A 14,882-nucleotide genomic window follows, 5' to 3' on the forward strand; every position below is an offset into this window, starting at 1 on the left:
CGTGGGATCTTCCCGGACCGGGGCACGACCCCGTGTCCCCGGCATCGGCAGGCGGACTCTCAACCACTGCGCCACCAGGGAAGCCCCAGCTGCACAGTTTAACTTTGAAGATTCATACTAATTTGGTCATCACCCAGAAGACAACAGTCTCTTGAGACTGAAGTGGAAACATTTTATAAAACTTCAGCCAAAGAATGAAGTTTTCTTCTTTTCTTGTTTGTTTCAGCTATCATAAGGTCTTGCTTTCTAGAATTATTGACAGAACTGTCAATTCAGTTTGGGAGGAATAAAAGCGAATATTTGTGACAATCTTGGGTAAGTGCCTTTGCGTTGAGAGTAAGTACACCAGGAGCATGAGAGTTACCTGCCAGGGTGTGTGCTGGGTAGGGAGAAGGTGACTAAGGTTTTAGTAATATTTTACCATCAAATCTAGGACTCGCAGGGCTGCCCTCCTTGGCAGTGATGCTGTTTAAAGCTCGTCTAGTTTAGAAATGGCGGACAAAAGCCCATATTTTCTTTAAGGAAGAAAATCTAAACAAGCTATGTCTTAGAATTTATTTTTGGTGGGTCAATCACTTACCACAAAAGCCAATGTAACAAATTCATATTATGGTAGCATAAAAGTTGTGACAGATTCTCAGCTTCTGAACATTTGGGGAAAGCAAGGAATTATTCCAGTTGAAAAATACCTGAGCCTGTTTTCCGAATTTCCAGCTATGCTTTTGCTGGTAGAGATCAATGGGAAAGTATAGCTTTGCCAGCCTTAGATGGAGAGGGTCAAGGGTGCTGATAAATATATTTTAAAGTATCATTAGTGTCTATAAAGGAAGAAAAAAAGGAAGGTCCTGGAGCCAGTAGGAAATCAGCCAGTTTTTAAGCTGGCTGTCCACTTCATCTTACTGAAAATAAGGAAAGGAAATTGTACAAATGCTCTTCACAAGTCCAGAATGATTTCTATCAGGAGAAAGCAAACAAAAGTTTTACTTTTTATTCTTTTCTCCACCTCGCCTATTACTATTACAATAAAAATTCTTCTGACAAAAAATACACTTATTTTTTATTATGAAGATCCAAATAGAGTTTATCACTTTTGGATCTGAGTCACATTTAGTCCCCCACCTTCCTCCCCCTCCCCCTTTTGTCAGATGTTGGTTTTGTAGGCAGTGGAGAACCTTTCCAGAATTCTTCCCTCATTTAGATAGTTTCTGTGGGAAGGCAAGCACATGAGCCTCAGTGCACGCAGTAGGCCCTCAGGAATGTTGGACCAGAGTGGTTTTCATGTGGTTTGCAGTGAGGCCCGAGAGGAGCATGCAGTCCCCTTGCAGTGGAAGGTCATGGCCATGGTCCTCCTTTCCCTTCCATTTTCTATCACTGCCCAGCGGACAATAAGACCCCCTACAAGGGAGGAAGGAGGAAGGTCCTTGATCTCCAAATCAGACATACAGTGAGTAATCGTTGGCAGGAATTCACACTTGGGGCCCTTAATGAAGCAGGTGGGCAGCAGCTCCAGATACCCGCAACCAAATCCTCACACAACACCTCTGCACTTTGTGCTTCAGTCTCCACACATTTTAACAGTCAGTCCTGCAAGTCAAATGCACTGATCTCCAAAGTCAAGGGCTTTGAGTGTTAGAAGCAGACACACGAAGTCTTTTCAGTGAAGCATCATCTTTTTTTTTTCCCTGCTCATTTTCTTGGTGGATTTAGGTTTTCTCACCAGGACCTAAAAGGTTTTAGGTCCAGTCTGACATTTCAGCCATTTCTTGCTAAAGCTGTGTGGGTACCGTGTGTTTGTGTGTGTGAACGGTTCCTGACTGAGTAAATTTCTTCCAGTGCGTGTGTCCATCCTGGCAGAAGATAGCCCAGCAGGCCTTGAGCACTGCTGCTACTTTACTTTACATCATGAATATTCAGAGGCTGCAGTCATTGAGGACTCAGGTGGCAAAAATAGTAAAGGTGATGGAAGCACACCCTGACATGAATGCCAAGTCCACATTTCAGCGACTCAGAACCCCTGACTAGAGCACAGATTGCCCATTCTCTGACCCTCGGACCTCAGGAGAGGAGGGTCCTGGGGACTCCTCTGAATCAGGCATCTGTTCCATACACCAACATGCTCACGGCTTGCTGTATGATGTGTTGTAATCAGCATGTTGTTTTTAAAAGACAACAGGCCCTTCTGTGCATCCTCCCCCATAAAATGCATTTAGGCTGCTAGTTCAGCATAAAGGACACCCTGTTGAGACGGGCAATGCATGCATTGTTTTCCCCATCATGCAGTCAGTATCTCCATAGCAAAATCGAGTGTCTTCTGTAAAATCTTATTTTATATATTTTGTCACCATCAGCAGTTACACTAAAGTAGGAACTGCTCCATTCTATTATGGGTTAAATTCTGCTCTGTGCAGACCTAGTGGTGATGTATAAATTGCAGCCCTGTCTTTTTTTCGAAGGATTCTAAAATAGGTTTTCAGAATTAGTGCTGGATTTTTGCTCCTGCATGTGTGGTGACTCTTGATTTTTTCCTTTCGGAGAAGCCTCCTTTGCAGCATTCCCCCTTCCGAGGAATCACTTAGACACTTCCAGCTGGTGGCAGGGGATACAGCCATAATACAGCTTCCTCTGTCCCAGCTGTCTTTTTCACTACGCTAAATGCATTACGATGGCTGCACTCTCGTGTAAAGGTTCAGGTAGAGGGAGGTGTAGGATTAAGTCTGGAGACCGCCGTTGGGGTTTTTAAGGCTTCAGCTTCCCCAGCATCTTGGCATTTTGAATGTCTTCCTGCTTCGGGTCCAAGGTTTCTCTCCAACTGATTGAAATGCTGCTGGAAGCCTGATTAAAGGTGCCTGAAGATATCACCTTCTACCAGGAAGCCCTGCGTGCTTGAGAGGATCTTTTTCAATGCATTATGGCTCATGCAGCCTCACAATTAAAGAAAAACAGGGATTTAGAAATCAATGCTGAAGAAGAGACTGAGAAAAAAAGGAAACACCGCAAACGGTCCCGGGATCGGAAGAAAAAGGTAGCTATGTATGCCAGTGCCTAGATCTTGCCTGGATTCTTTTTGTTTTAATCTTCTCTTGGCATCCGTTAGAGGCATTCGGGGCTATTTTTACACGCTGTGTGGAGTGTAAATTGGGTGTGTAAGTTGGGTGTGTAAATCGGGAACAGATGATAGAAACCCTATGGTGGACAACCGGTGTAGGGTGGGCAAAGCAAGGGAAGATTTTACCCTGTGTGGGGATGATTGCAGTGCTCATGTGGAAGGCTTGCACTTTACATAGGCATGGGCGTGCTTCCATGACACAGAAAGGAGGTGCAAGGGAGTTAAAAGGAGTTTCTTTCCAGCCTGGTCAAGGTAAAATGCACTGCGGTGGCTTAGGATTGAGGGAGAGGCTGGAGAACCAGCCTTTTTACTTCTTATAGTCTGTCTCGTGGAAAAGGAGGTTTTGTGCTAGAACTGTGTCACATGTGTGCATTTCTCAGGCAGATCTGTGACCTTAAAGATATAGCAGAGAAGTCATTTCCTGCTTTGTTTTTTTGTTTTTTTTTTGGTTTGTTTGTTTCTTCTGCCTCTCGTTTCTATAAGGTACTTCTAGGTAGGTTGTGCAATGGACAAAAACTGCGGGAAATAACTTTCTTTTGTTAAATACAGCTAAAACCAGAGAGGTTGGTCTTTCTCTGCTGGCTGAGAGTGATTATCCTGAACGCAGGAATTCCCGTGACATGGCAGGGACTTGCAGCCTTCAACACTGATTGCTTTAGATCAAAGCATCGATCCTCCTCTACTGATGTTCTAATGCAAGGGAGCAAATAGGAGGACTATTCTAGGTCAGTTGTGTTTTATTACAGCCTGGGAGTGCTTACTGTTTGGTGGCTGTGCCCTTAAATATGACTCCTAGAAAGCGACCGGGGGGGGGGGGGAGTGAGGCCCCAAAGCACTTTTCTTCCTTGACAATTAATAAAAATTGACTAAAACTCTGTGACCTCAATAGGTCATAAAGCATTTTTATGTCTCTTTGTGAGAGTTCCCAAAGGAAAGATCATCTTAATTTGCTTTGAGCAGTGATGCCTGTGCTTTGCAAATGACATGCAGATTTCATCTGCCACATGCACCTTTTTTCAGGAGTGAGCATGAATATTTTCGGTGCCTTTGCCATTTTCTTCCAAGTGTGGATCTAGAGCAGAAGCCTCTCTGCCTTTTGTTACCTGGCAGACTTTCTGAGACTGAGTTTGGAGGGCTGCAGTGGTTCTGCTGCAAGATGTTAGATATAGACGGTTCCTGCTTCAGGATTCTTGTAAATAAACTTCTTGAACGTATTTTCATGGAAGTACAAGCTTAAGTTAGGAAATTCTCTGCAAGTGTATTTCAAAGCCTCGCACAGCAGAGCTGTTGTGAGATCGCCATGGTTTGCTAGGTTCTGGTCTAATTTTACTGAAGTTAGGTTTGTCTGTGGGTTGGTCACTGTAGTTTTGACCCCTCTCTGCACATCTCCCCCCCACCCCAACTCCATGGTAAGCTAGCTTCTGAGAAACACGAGGCCAGGAACATAAATCTGTATAAAGATACAGTTTCATCATTAATGTCGATACTATACTTAAGAGTTATTAGCCAAGCCAGGCTTATGGATAGCAGTTTCCTGTGGGAGCAATGACAGGTCCATTGCTTGTGCCTTGTCCCCTAATTTTACTTAGAAGCAAAAGAGGGAAGTGGTGAGGCAAAGGGAGTTTCTGGGGTCACTGAGCTGAAGCAAATGCTTTGTGGACCAAAATGCTTTGTTATGAGTACAACAGAGTCTGTCCAATGTAAATCTCTTAGCAACCAGAAGGGAACATGGAGAAATATCAATATTGCTATTGTCAATGTGCAGGCAGATTTAAATGTTTTGTTCTCGGGGCACTCACAGAGGAGATCCAGAAAGGGGCTGGTGGATAACACTTTCATTGCTGTTGTGCTTGTTAATTCATAACACAGTATAGTGTGTATATTCCCTATCAAAGGTACCTGTATTACAGAAGATTTAATATTCGTAGTCAAATGATAGCATGGACTCTACTAACTTGCAAAGTTAAGATTAAACGACTTTGAAGACACAATCTAGATCTCCTTCCGTGACATAGCATATATAACACTTAATCTCTCCAGAGTGAATTGTTTCAGCTTTGAGTTTCTTTTTCCTACCTTTTCCTAAAATCCTAATTCAGGCTTCTGGGCTACTTTGTTGCATGTTGTCAGCCCCATGTCAATTGGAAAAGCTGCTTTTAAATATGTTGTGGGTTGCTATGGGAATCACTGCTCTTCCTCATATGCAGAAATATCCTCTAGGATCTTTTAATTACATAAGGGAAGAGTGAGCACTCTCTTAAAATCACCAAACACAGAAGAGAAACTTAAAAAATAAGGAATTTGACTCATGGTACCCCTGCAATTCAGCTTTGAGCAAGCCGAAGGTGGCCCTTTCTTGATTATATCTCTATGACACAGAATCCTACGGTACGGGACGTTACTAGGCATTATAATCAAATCATAATACACGTGTCAAATGAACATAGGATTCAGGTTTCATCGGTGTTTTTAAACCCAGTGAGTTGCACATTTGGATATTTTGAATATTGATAACCATGAATAAGTGATTAGCTGTCCAAAAGTAGGAAACTTCTAGGAATTTATAATTAGTTGAATTTTAATAATGATATATTTTCTTCTTGGCATCACAACTTTCGTGTCAAGAAAAAGAAAATCTTCCTGTTTGTTGAAAGGAAATTCGTCTAGATAGATGAACCCTTAGTCATTTTATCATCAAGTTTTCTGACTTTAAGCAAAAAAAAAAGTTTCAATGAGTATCCAGTGTAAAAGTTCCTTACCCACACTTCCCATTGCCCTTCCCTGATATATGTTCCCCTTCATTCTCCTCTCCTGATGGGCTTAGTTTGGCAGCAAGTGGGAGGCATGACAAAGGTAGACAGCACCTTTGGGCGGGTCCGTGTTGGATCTATGCCCTCACTAAGCAACTTGCAGGGAGGAACTCTGTATCTCCTGCACCCAGCAGGTCCCTGGTGCACAGGTGGTGGTCAGTAGAGGGTCCAAGCCACCATGAACCCACAAGGGTTAGAGTCACAAACGCTCTTCAGCCCCATACTTTCCTTGTTGCTGTTGGCTTCTGGTGCCATATTACCTACATGGTTTGCCCTCTCTCTACATAAGCTATAAAATACATTTCAATATTGAGGGGTATTAGGAGAATCGACCTTTATTTATTCAATATTTTTTATGTATGCTTGTATGTACTTAATACATCCTGTCAAAAAAAAAAAAAAAAAAGCAACAACTTTGAGGTGACCCATGAAAATTTATACTAAAAAAAAGAAACATACATGGAATTCCCTTCTCTCTATACATGCCTGACACAGGAATATACTAGGATAAAGTGGCAATTAATTCTATGATTAATATCCTTTCTGATTATTGGTGTCAAACCCATACAGCTATTGAGTGGCAAAGCAGGAGTGACTATTCGCTCCTTCATTTTTGCATTCGTGCATTCATTCAGTAAATATTTATTGAGTGATTTCTGGCATCAGGCGTTGCATTCCCCATTGGAGACAAAGCTAAACAAGGCAGAGTGGCAACGGTATGGTAGCTCCCTGCAGAGCGGGGAGGAAGAGAATAGCACCATTAAATACCCTACAAATAAGGAGCCACAGCAAGACCCCCAGTTCAACTCGAATGGGCTCACAGAAGGTTCTCAGCGTAGCTGAACCTTGGAGGAAGAGTGAGTGAGATACACAAGCAGAAGAACAGGAATCCCAGGCCCACAGTTCAAGTATGAGAGAACATTCAGGTGTGTGAGAATCAAGCGGTATTTTGGAGAAAAGGGGACATGAGTACACGGCAGGAAAAATGGCTGGAAAAGTAGTCAGGGGCCAGATCACGAAAGTCTTTGTATGCCCTCCCACGGGATTGGAAATTAACCTGCTCAAAGGAGAGAGGGACTTAAATCACCTTTGGTGGTGATGGTAGGGAGAGGAGACCGAAGAATTGTCTGAGTTTGGAACCATCCCTCAAGCATCAGTGTTGTAGACAGCAGCTGGGAAAGCCGTCAGGAAGCACCGATGGTGATGCAGGCATGAGAGATGCTGAGGGTCTGAACCAGGGCAGAGACGATGCCAATGGAGAAGCGGGTGTTGCATACGAGAGGTATTTAGAGGAAGACTCAGTAGAACTTGGCAGTGGATTGTGTGTAGGATGTGAGAGGGAGAGATCGGATTCTAAGGGTAACTGCCAAGTTTCTGGCTTGAAGCGGAAGATGAAGAATTAAATTTCCCAGATTCATTTCTTTTCTCCCAGGACATTTCTTGACCTCTTAAAAAATGCACCAGGTAGGGTGTTATTAAATTGCTTTTTTAGGTGGAGGCTCATTTAATCTTCACAACCCTGTGAAGAAAGTATTTCTATTATCCCCATTTTACAGATGAGAAAACTGAGGCATGAGCCTTTAAGCTGTGCCCTCAAAGTCGCCACACTAATTCATGATAGAGCTGAGATTGCAATTTGGGTAGCCTAACTCTCTAGCTTGTGTTCTTAACTACTACACTATACAGTGTATGTAGTTAATATTTCACAGCTACACATCAAAGTGGGCTTGAGTCAGAGAATCTTCTAAAAGATAAGCTATTTTCTAAACATCTGGAACCTTGAATAACAGGCTTTATATCGCTAAGTAATCCAGTATCATAGTAAGTCTCTTTTTCTTACCCTCTGAGATATATTTTAACGTTTTACCTTAAGAATTTCTTTTTTTTTAATTTTGAAAAGTAAAGTGAAAAATTACCAACACCAGGATATCAAATCCTCAAAGACATGTTGCTGTAAAAACATAACAGTGTCTTAGGTGCTAGCTGTATACCAGGCAGTGTGCAGAGTGAGTCCCATGGATTATCCTATTTTTTTCTCACAACTTTTCTATGAGGCAGGTATTATTTTCATCCCCATTTTTCATAGCTAAAACCACGGCTTAAAGAGACTAAATAACTTGCCTGAGGTCATATGGCTAGTAACTGGAGGGCCTAGACTTAAACTTGGGTCATAGGACTTTGGTATCTGTCAGTCTGGGTTTATTGTAATGAAACTCTCTCAGTCTCTTTAAGAGTTAAAACAACTGAAGGATTTGAGAACAGATTTCGGGAGACCTGAACTACTGAGTGTGATCTCTTGCCACAGAAGCTTGGTGCTTCCTGACATTTTACAGGCTCTCCCATGCCTGGTTACCAGGTACCTGTGGCACCCATGATGTGAGATGCCAGGCAGGGTGAGGCATTTACTGCAGCACCTGGACTTTGGGAAAGAGGATCGTATGGACCTTTTTGGGACAAAGGGAACCTAGTCTGTTTCCTGCTTTGCTGAGTCCATAGACTCCAGACATCTAGGGAGCCCGGTTTCTCTCTCAACATACTTGACACTCTGCACTGTAATTATGTGTTTACATGTGTGTCCTACCCAGGAAACTATGAGCTCCTTGAGGGCAGAGGTGGTATCATACTCACCTACTACCAAACTGAGGCTTGCAGAGTAGGTGGTTCAGTGAGAGGGTGGGGGGAAGGGGAGGGAGGGAGGGAGAAAGGTGGCTGCGTGGCTGGCAGGACGGGTTGGTGGATGAGAGGCAGTATCATGCTTCGGAACATGGACTGTAGGGTCAGGCTGAGTTCAGGTGCTGGTGCTATCACTTAGCTGCTGTGTTCCTGGGGGATTTATTTAACCTTTCGATGCCTTAGTCTCTTCACCTGCAAAATGAAAGCAATAATAGTATGTACTTAGCCACAGGGTTGTAATAAGATGTCAGTGAATTAGTATTGGAACAGCGCTTGGCACAAAGTAAGAGTCATAGAGTGGTAGTTGTTGTGTCTGTTCATAATGAACAGACACATAAACAAAAGAATGAATGGACTGTTTCCAACCTGAGGCTTCAAGAAGGATTGTGCCAACAAGTCAGCTCACTGAAGTGGGGCAGGTGAGCTCCCTATAGGAGCACATCAGGCTGCTGCCCTGTCTTCACTCTTCCCCATTTGGAAAAGGATGGATGGAAGAAGACTTAGCTCTCTCACAGGAAAGGCTGTAAACCTTTGTCCTTTGGTGTGCCAGAGATTTAGGCGTCGGGAGGCAGTTCAGTAAGACTTGTCAGCCGATTGGTTCTCTGTACTCTGTTACCATCATGGTACATTTTTTTTTCCCTCAGTAAAGTCATCTGTTCGTTAAAAACAAAAAAAAACAAAAAAAAAAACTTAATGCTATTAGATTAGAGCCAAAATAACTCATACCTTTATACGGAACATAGATCAGGAATGATTTTATAGCAGTGTATCATAATGTGACTAATTATGGCTTCGAAATGATTGCTTATAACCTAGTACTACAAAATAAATGTACATAATACTCCTCCCCAGTAAAGCCCAAGACTTAAAACACTGGCTTGCTCTTGATCAATTACCTTTATAACCAGTACAGGATCATGTTAGGGATACATTCTGCATTTATTAATGTCCAAATATATTATTTTAAAGTTCTTTTTGTTAGTTTTGTCACCAACGTACTGCAGCGATTGAACTGTTTCTTCCTCACTCTCCAGGCCCTTGATCTTTTCTGTCTTTTAATTTTCCTTTGGCATGATGGTATATTATTGTGTGTGTATGTGTGTTTTATTGAATTGCAATATGGAAAAGTGTTACCTTTTCATAGGTATGCTTGAGGAAAATGAGGATTTGGCAGTGTTTTAAGTTCTTTACAGTTATAAGAAAAGTTTGCATTAATCATATCACATTTTACCTGCATCTGTTCATTTAATACAAATGTGTTGTGCATCTCCATTGTGCCTGTCCCTGTACGGGGAACTGGTAAGATAAAGGATGGAAGCTGTAGGTCCGTCTGCTTGCTCTCTTTGGGATTCTGCTTATATTACTCTACACAGGTCGGGGTGAAGGACTGAATTAGGAAATGAGTATTTTTTAGTGGGCCTCCAATGTGCTCAGTGCCTTTTGCATTCCTCATCTTACTTGAATTTATGTCAACGCTATTCCGTAATGTTATCCATGTGTACAGGGGTATTAGCCTAAGCTTAAGTTTGTTATGTAACTTGCCTCAGTTACAGAAATAGCTGGGCTTAAGGCCAGGGTCTCTGTGGTTGTAAGTCCCTTGCTTGGGCCATCAGAACCTCTACAGAAGAGATTATTTTAAGGGAGGTTCTTATTAGTAGACATCTATGGTGAATTCTTACGTCAAGAGAAGAGTTATCACCTTTGAAATGTTAAAAGTTATTTAGTAATTGGGATTTTTATAAATTAATCATTTAAATTTAACTGCAAAGTCTAAATATTGTGTAAACCATTACACTTGTTAGTGTAATTCTACATTTAAAAGAATTTTTAAGGGAAATGCAGTCACTGAAAAAAAAAAGAATCATTAGCTTATACCCATTGACTAATATATAGGTTAAATATTGAAAGAGAATGTCTAAATACAATGTTACACTGTCAGTTACATAATCCAAACTTTATTCTAGAGATATTTCTATAGAAAGGTAACATTTGGAAACAAGCAGTCTGCTCTAATTTTACCCAAATTGTTGTTTCTAGTTGGTACAAATGAAAAGCAGAAGAGATGACAGCAAAGCAATGGAAATCAAGCTTGAATCTTTTACATGTAAATCACATTTCTCTGGCGCTTATCCCATTCACTCAAGATTATGCTTTCCTGGACCCAAAGTGGTGTCATGAACTAGAAAAGTCCACCATCGCCAAATACAGGAGCTGCCTATAAAATGTGTAGATTTCAATTTAGATTTAGTTGGTTCCAGTGAATTATTTCTCAGTCATAGGTGGCCTTCCACTAATGAGGATCATATCACCAGTTCCGTTTGAATTTAGATGAAGCCCATGAGAATGGGTAGAGACTAATGTTCATATCTGCCAGCTCTGGGGCTTGCCTTTAGGCAGAACAAAAGGCAACTCGCACCATCACCGTATGAGAAGGATATGCGGACTGCGTGGAAAAGACCTGGGAGAGAGGAGTTGGCTAGAGAGGGTTGGGTGGAAAGAAGCCCAAGATTTTCTAGTGACTGAAAGTCAGTGACACGGAAACATTTATAATTTACATGTAGATGCCCAAGACCCTTGTGATGTTAATATAAACAGCATTCTTTTATCCTAATGAAAGATAATTTTGTAAGAACTCTAGACAGTGGAAGAGGTAAATGGTCAATTTTGTTTAGTAGAGGATTAAAAACAAATAAAGTAGGCAAGCAATAAGGAGAAAGATGTGGGGAGAGGGCTAAGTACTACAGTTCACGGTTCTGGAAAGAATGCGCTTTGGGGCTAGATGTGAGTTCATATGGCAGCCACTTCTGATTAGCTGTGTGGCCTTAAACTAAATTTCTTTGGGCTTCAGTTTCCACCTTGGTCAAATGGGGCTATTAATCCTTTACTTGCATGCATATCATTAAGAGTAGAAATACCGTAAAGGTGTTTTGCCAAGTTCCTGGCATAAAGGGAGCCCTTACAAGGTCTCCTAGCTTCCCTTATAGTGTGGGCTCTCAAATGTAATCAAGTGGCTGTGGCCAAGAAGGGGGCAGAGGAACTGAGAAAAAAAAAAAAAAAGGAATGTTTTGAAAAAGCTTTACACCCAGGAAGTACTCAAATTATTTGATGAATGAAATTTTACTCACAGACTTGTATCCTCAAACAGTCATTTGAGTCCTGCAGTTCAGCTCTTTGCAAACTTTTCTGTAGCCCTCAGGGAGTTGACATCTGTCATTTTGAGAAAGACTCATATGTTAAATACATTTTCCATTCATTAACACTATTATTAATTAGCTTCTCTCAGTAGTTAAATGATAGCCTAGGTAGATATTAAAGAAAGCTTAAGAACCATATGTACAGATAGAGGTATCAGATAATTCTTTTAGCAAATGAACTTTATTTTGCAGATTTGGGCATGAAGGTTGAAATATTTATAGAGGGAAAGTACTTGATTGGGCTGAATGAAACAATCTTCACTGGAGAGTTTATACATTATAATTAATGAGAAGAAACAAAATGTTACCTGTACAATATGTCTATAAGATACATATACTGTATTTCATTACCAGGTAAATTATCACCCCTTCTAGGGAGCATGGCCATTAAAGAGAGTTGCAGGATAGTTGGGGACCGAAGGAAGAGTGGATAATCTGGCCAGTATAAAGTCATCACCTTTTATACCTGGATTCAGAACCCATAGTGGCCTGTGGACCGTCTTCCTTTTCCAGCACATTCTCTTCTCCCTGCTTTCTCACACTGCCACCGGGAAGGGCCTCTACCATTTTCAGTCAGACACAGCATGTTACCCTGCCTTGGACCAGATTGGCCCAGTTCAGTATCTGCCACTTAGAATTAGCTGTATGTTTAAACTCTCTCCTTCACCCTAAACCAAATAGAAAAACCGAACCTGAAACCCGGACTTCTCTCCCAAGACATTTTTATTAAAGACGCTATGTGATTTTTTTCACTTTTTGAAGAGGACTGTATAGTGAGATAATCAACAGCAAAAGTATATGGAATATAATTTACCCTTTCATTTATCGAGCTATAATTCATCGAGGAAATACCGTGGGCCGGGCAGTCTATCAAGTGCTTTGAGTATCGTGTTGAATCCTCATGCATGGGTGGTATTATCCTCATTCTCTGTATTAGGGGAGTTACACTCTGAAAGTTTCCGCAAGCCCGGGCTTGCACAATTAGCAAGTATAAAGCTCGAGTTCAAACCCAGATCAGCCTGATCACAATTTTCCTGGAATACTGAAATCAGTCTTTCCTGGACTATGGAATGCCTTGCTGGGGTTTCTGCCCCCTAGAAAATTCCTAAAATAGGGTGCTTCTTGTGATTTATCTCTTCCCCCACCAAAAGAAAAGTACAAAATGGGGCATGGAGCATGGGAAGGTGGTAATATTGAATGTGATCAATCAATTTACATAACTTCAAGCCACTTTCACTTCTTCACACATTTACTTGAAATGCATCCTACCTTAACAAAATCATAATCGTGCTAATGGTGCAATAAAGTAATGTAAATATAATTAATTCCCAAATGTTGGTATTTTCCAAGATAAGCGGTGAAATCATTTTGTGTTGGCTAATCTCTTGGGTTTTGAAATGAGTATATTCCCACGTGTTTGCTGATGCCCTTCCATCTCATGCTTATCATTTTTTAATAAGAAAACAGTGGAAGAAGCTGGTTATAAATAACCCACTCAGGGCCTCAAAACAGATGAAATTTCAGAGATTAAAAATTAAAATACGGTTTGTAGGATGGTAAGAAATTAGCACCAACATCAAAAATCTACTTCAGCTCATGGCATAGACAAAATGTTAGAATTTGAGTCACCATTGCTTTGCCAGGTCCTTTCGTCATCATCAGGATAGAAAAGATCTCTTAGGCCTTATGAAGTGATACTCCTTTTTGTCCTTGACAATAAGAACAATGGGTAAAAAACTTTAATTTGGGGAGGGGAGTTGGTAAAAATTGGAGTCTCCAAAAATTCTGTTAGTTAGAATAGATGATTTTAGGCTTCACTAGCCAGCCTCAGAGTGAATCAACAGGAAACCCGCTAGCAAAAGTTAGGTTCCAACAAGGTCCTACGGTATAGCACAGGGAACTCTGCTCAGTGTTTTGTGGCAGCCTGGATGGGAGGGGAGTTTGGGGGAGAATGGATACATGTATATGTATGGCTGAGTCACTTTGCTGCGCAGCTGAAACTGTCACAACATTGTTAATCGGCTATACTCCAGTATAAAATAAAAAGTTAGGTTCCATTTACAGTAAAATAATTGGTAGGTGCCAAAGGCTGTTTATACTTACATGAGCCCTCTGAGTTAGGTGGCTTTATTCTCATTTTGCAGATCAGGAGAATGAGGCTCAGACTTTGAATTTATAAGTAACAGAGCAAAAAGGAGAGGCAGAACTTGAACCATGGCTGTCAGACTCGAAGGCCTTCCCCCACCCCTATTTCACTGCTCTGCCTACAGATTATTCACCAGTCATATAATCTTCCTGCATTTGGAGAAGTCTTTTACTTTCATTTTTTGTTATTTTACTTTCTAATCAGTTTCTGAATCATTTTTATGCCTCCCTGTCGCCAATGTTATCATTCATTTGTTTTATGTGGTAAGTACTAGATAAGAAGTGCTTTTTAAATAATGATGCATGACTTAAGCTCTATGTTTTTACCTTCCAATGTTACACGGGGACTTTAAGTATTATTGCAAAGCACAGCAATTTTGAAACAGGTACAAAAAGATCATAACTGACATTCACACCATGGATTTCCAATAGTCCGGGGAAGCAACATTTGTCCAAGCCATGACCTTGAACAATGCATTTTGTTGTCTATTAGTAAATCCTCAATATGTCCAGTCTCATAATTCCCGGCTACCTTCCTGCTACCTGGCTGCTGAGAGGTGAAGGAGAGAGGATGTGCTGGAAGGTTCTGAGGTCACTGAACCCCACACTGTCCACTGCTCCCTCCCTCTCCTGTGAAGACCTGCTGTCCCTGTGTGCAAGTGGCTTGGTCACAGCCGCCTAATTCAACAACATCATATTTACTTAGCTCTGTCAACACTCAAAATATATTTGCCCGCCCTAAAGTAACAGGAGGATAACCATACTGATGTTTTAAAATGCTGAAGGCAGGGCTTCCCTGGTGGCGCAGTGGTTGAGAGTCCCCCTGCCGATGCAGGGGACGCGGGTTCGTGCCCCGGTCCGGGAAGATCCCACATGCCGCGGAGCGGCTGGGCCCGTGAACCATGGCCGCTGAGCCTGCGCGTCCGGAGCCTGTGCTCCGCAACTGGAGAGGCC

At 41.7% G+C, this 14,882-nt stretch overlaps 1 protein-coding gene across 1 annotated transcript in view; it reads left to right on the forward strand.

The window, feature by feature from the left end:
* Positions 1-2,908: 2,908 nt before the first annotated feature.
* ANK3 (ankyrin 3) overlaps positions 2,909-14,882 on the forward strand; it is a 322,709-nt gene continuing 310,735 nt past the window's right edge. Inside the window, exon 1 of the mRNA XM_007458433.1 lies at positions 2,909-3,022. Within this exon, the coding sequence (XP_007458495.1) occupies positions 2,909-3,022 (114 nt within the window). The remainder of the gene's footprint in view (positions 3,023-14,882) is intronic.

The sequence above is a fragment of the Lipotes vexillifer genome, unplaced genomic scaffold (genome assembly GCF_000442215.2).
Source record: "Lipotes vexillifer unplaced genomic scaffold, Lipotes_vexillifer_v1.1 scaffold1209, whole genome shotgun sequence".
In the NCBI taxonomy this organism is placed as follows: domain Eukaryota; kingdom Metazoa; phylum Chordata; class Mammalia; order Artiodactyla; family Lipotidae; genus Lipotes; species Lipotes vexillifer.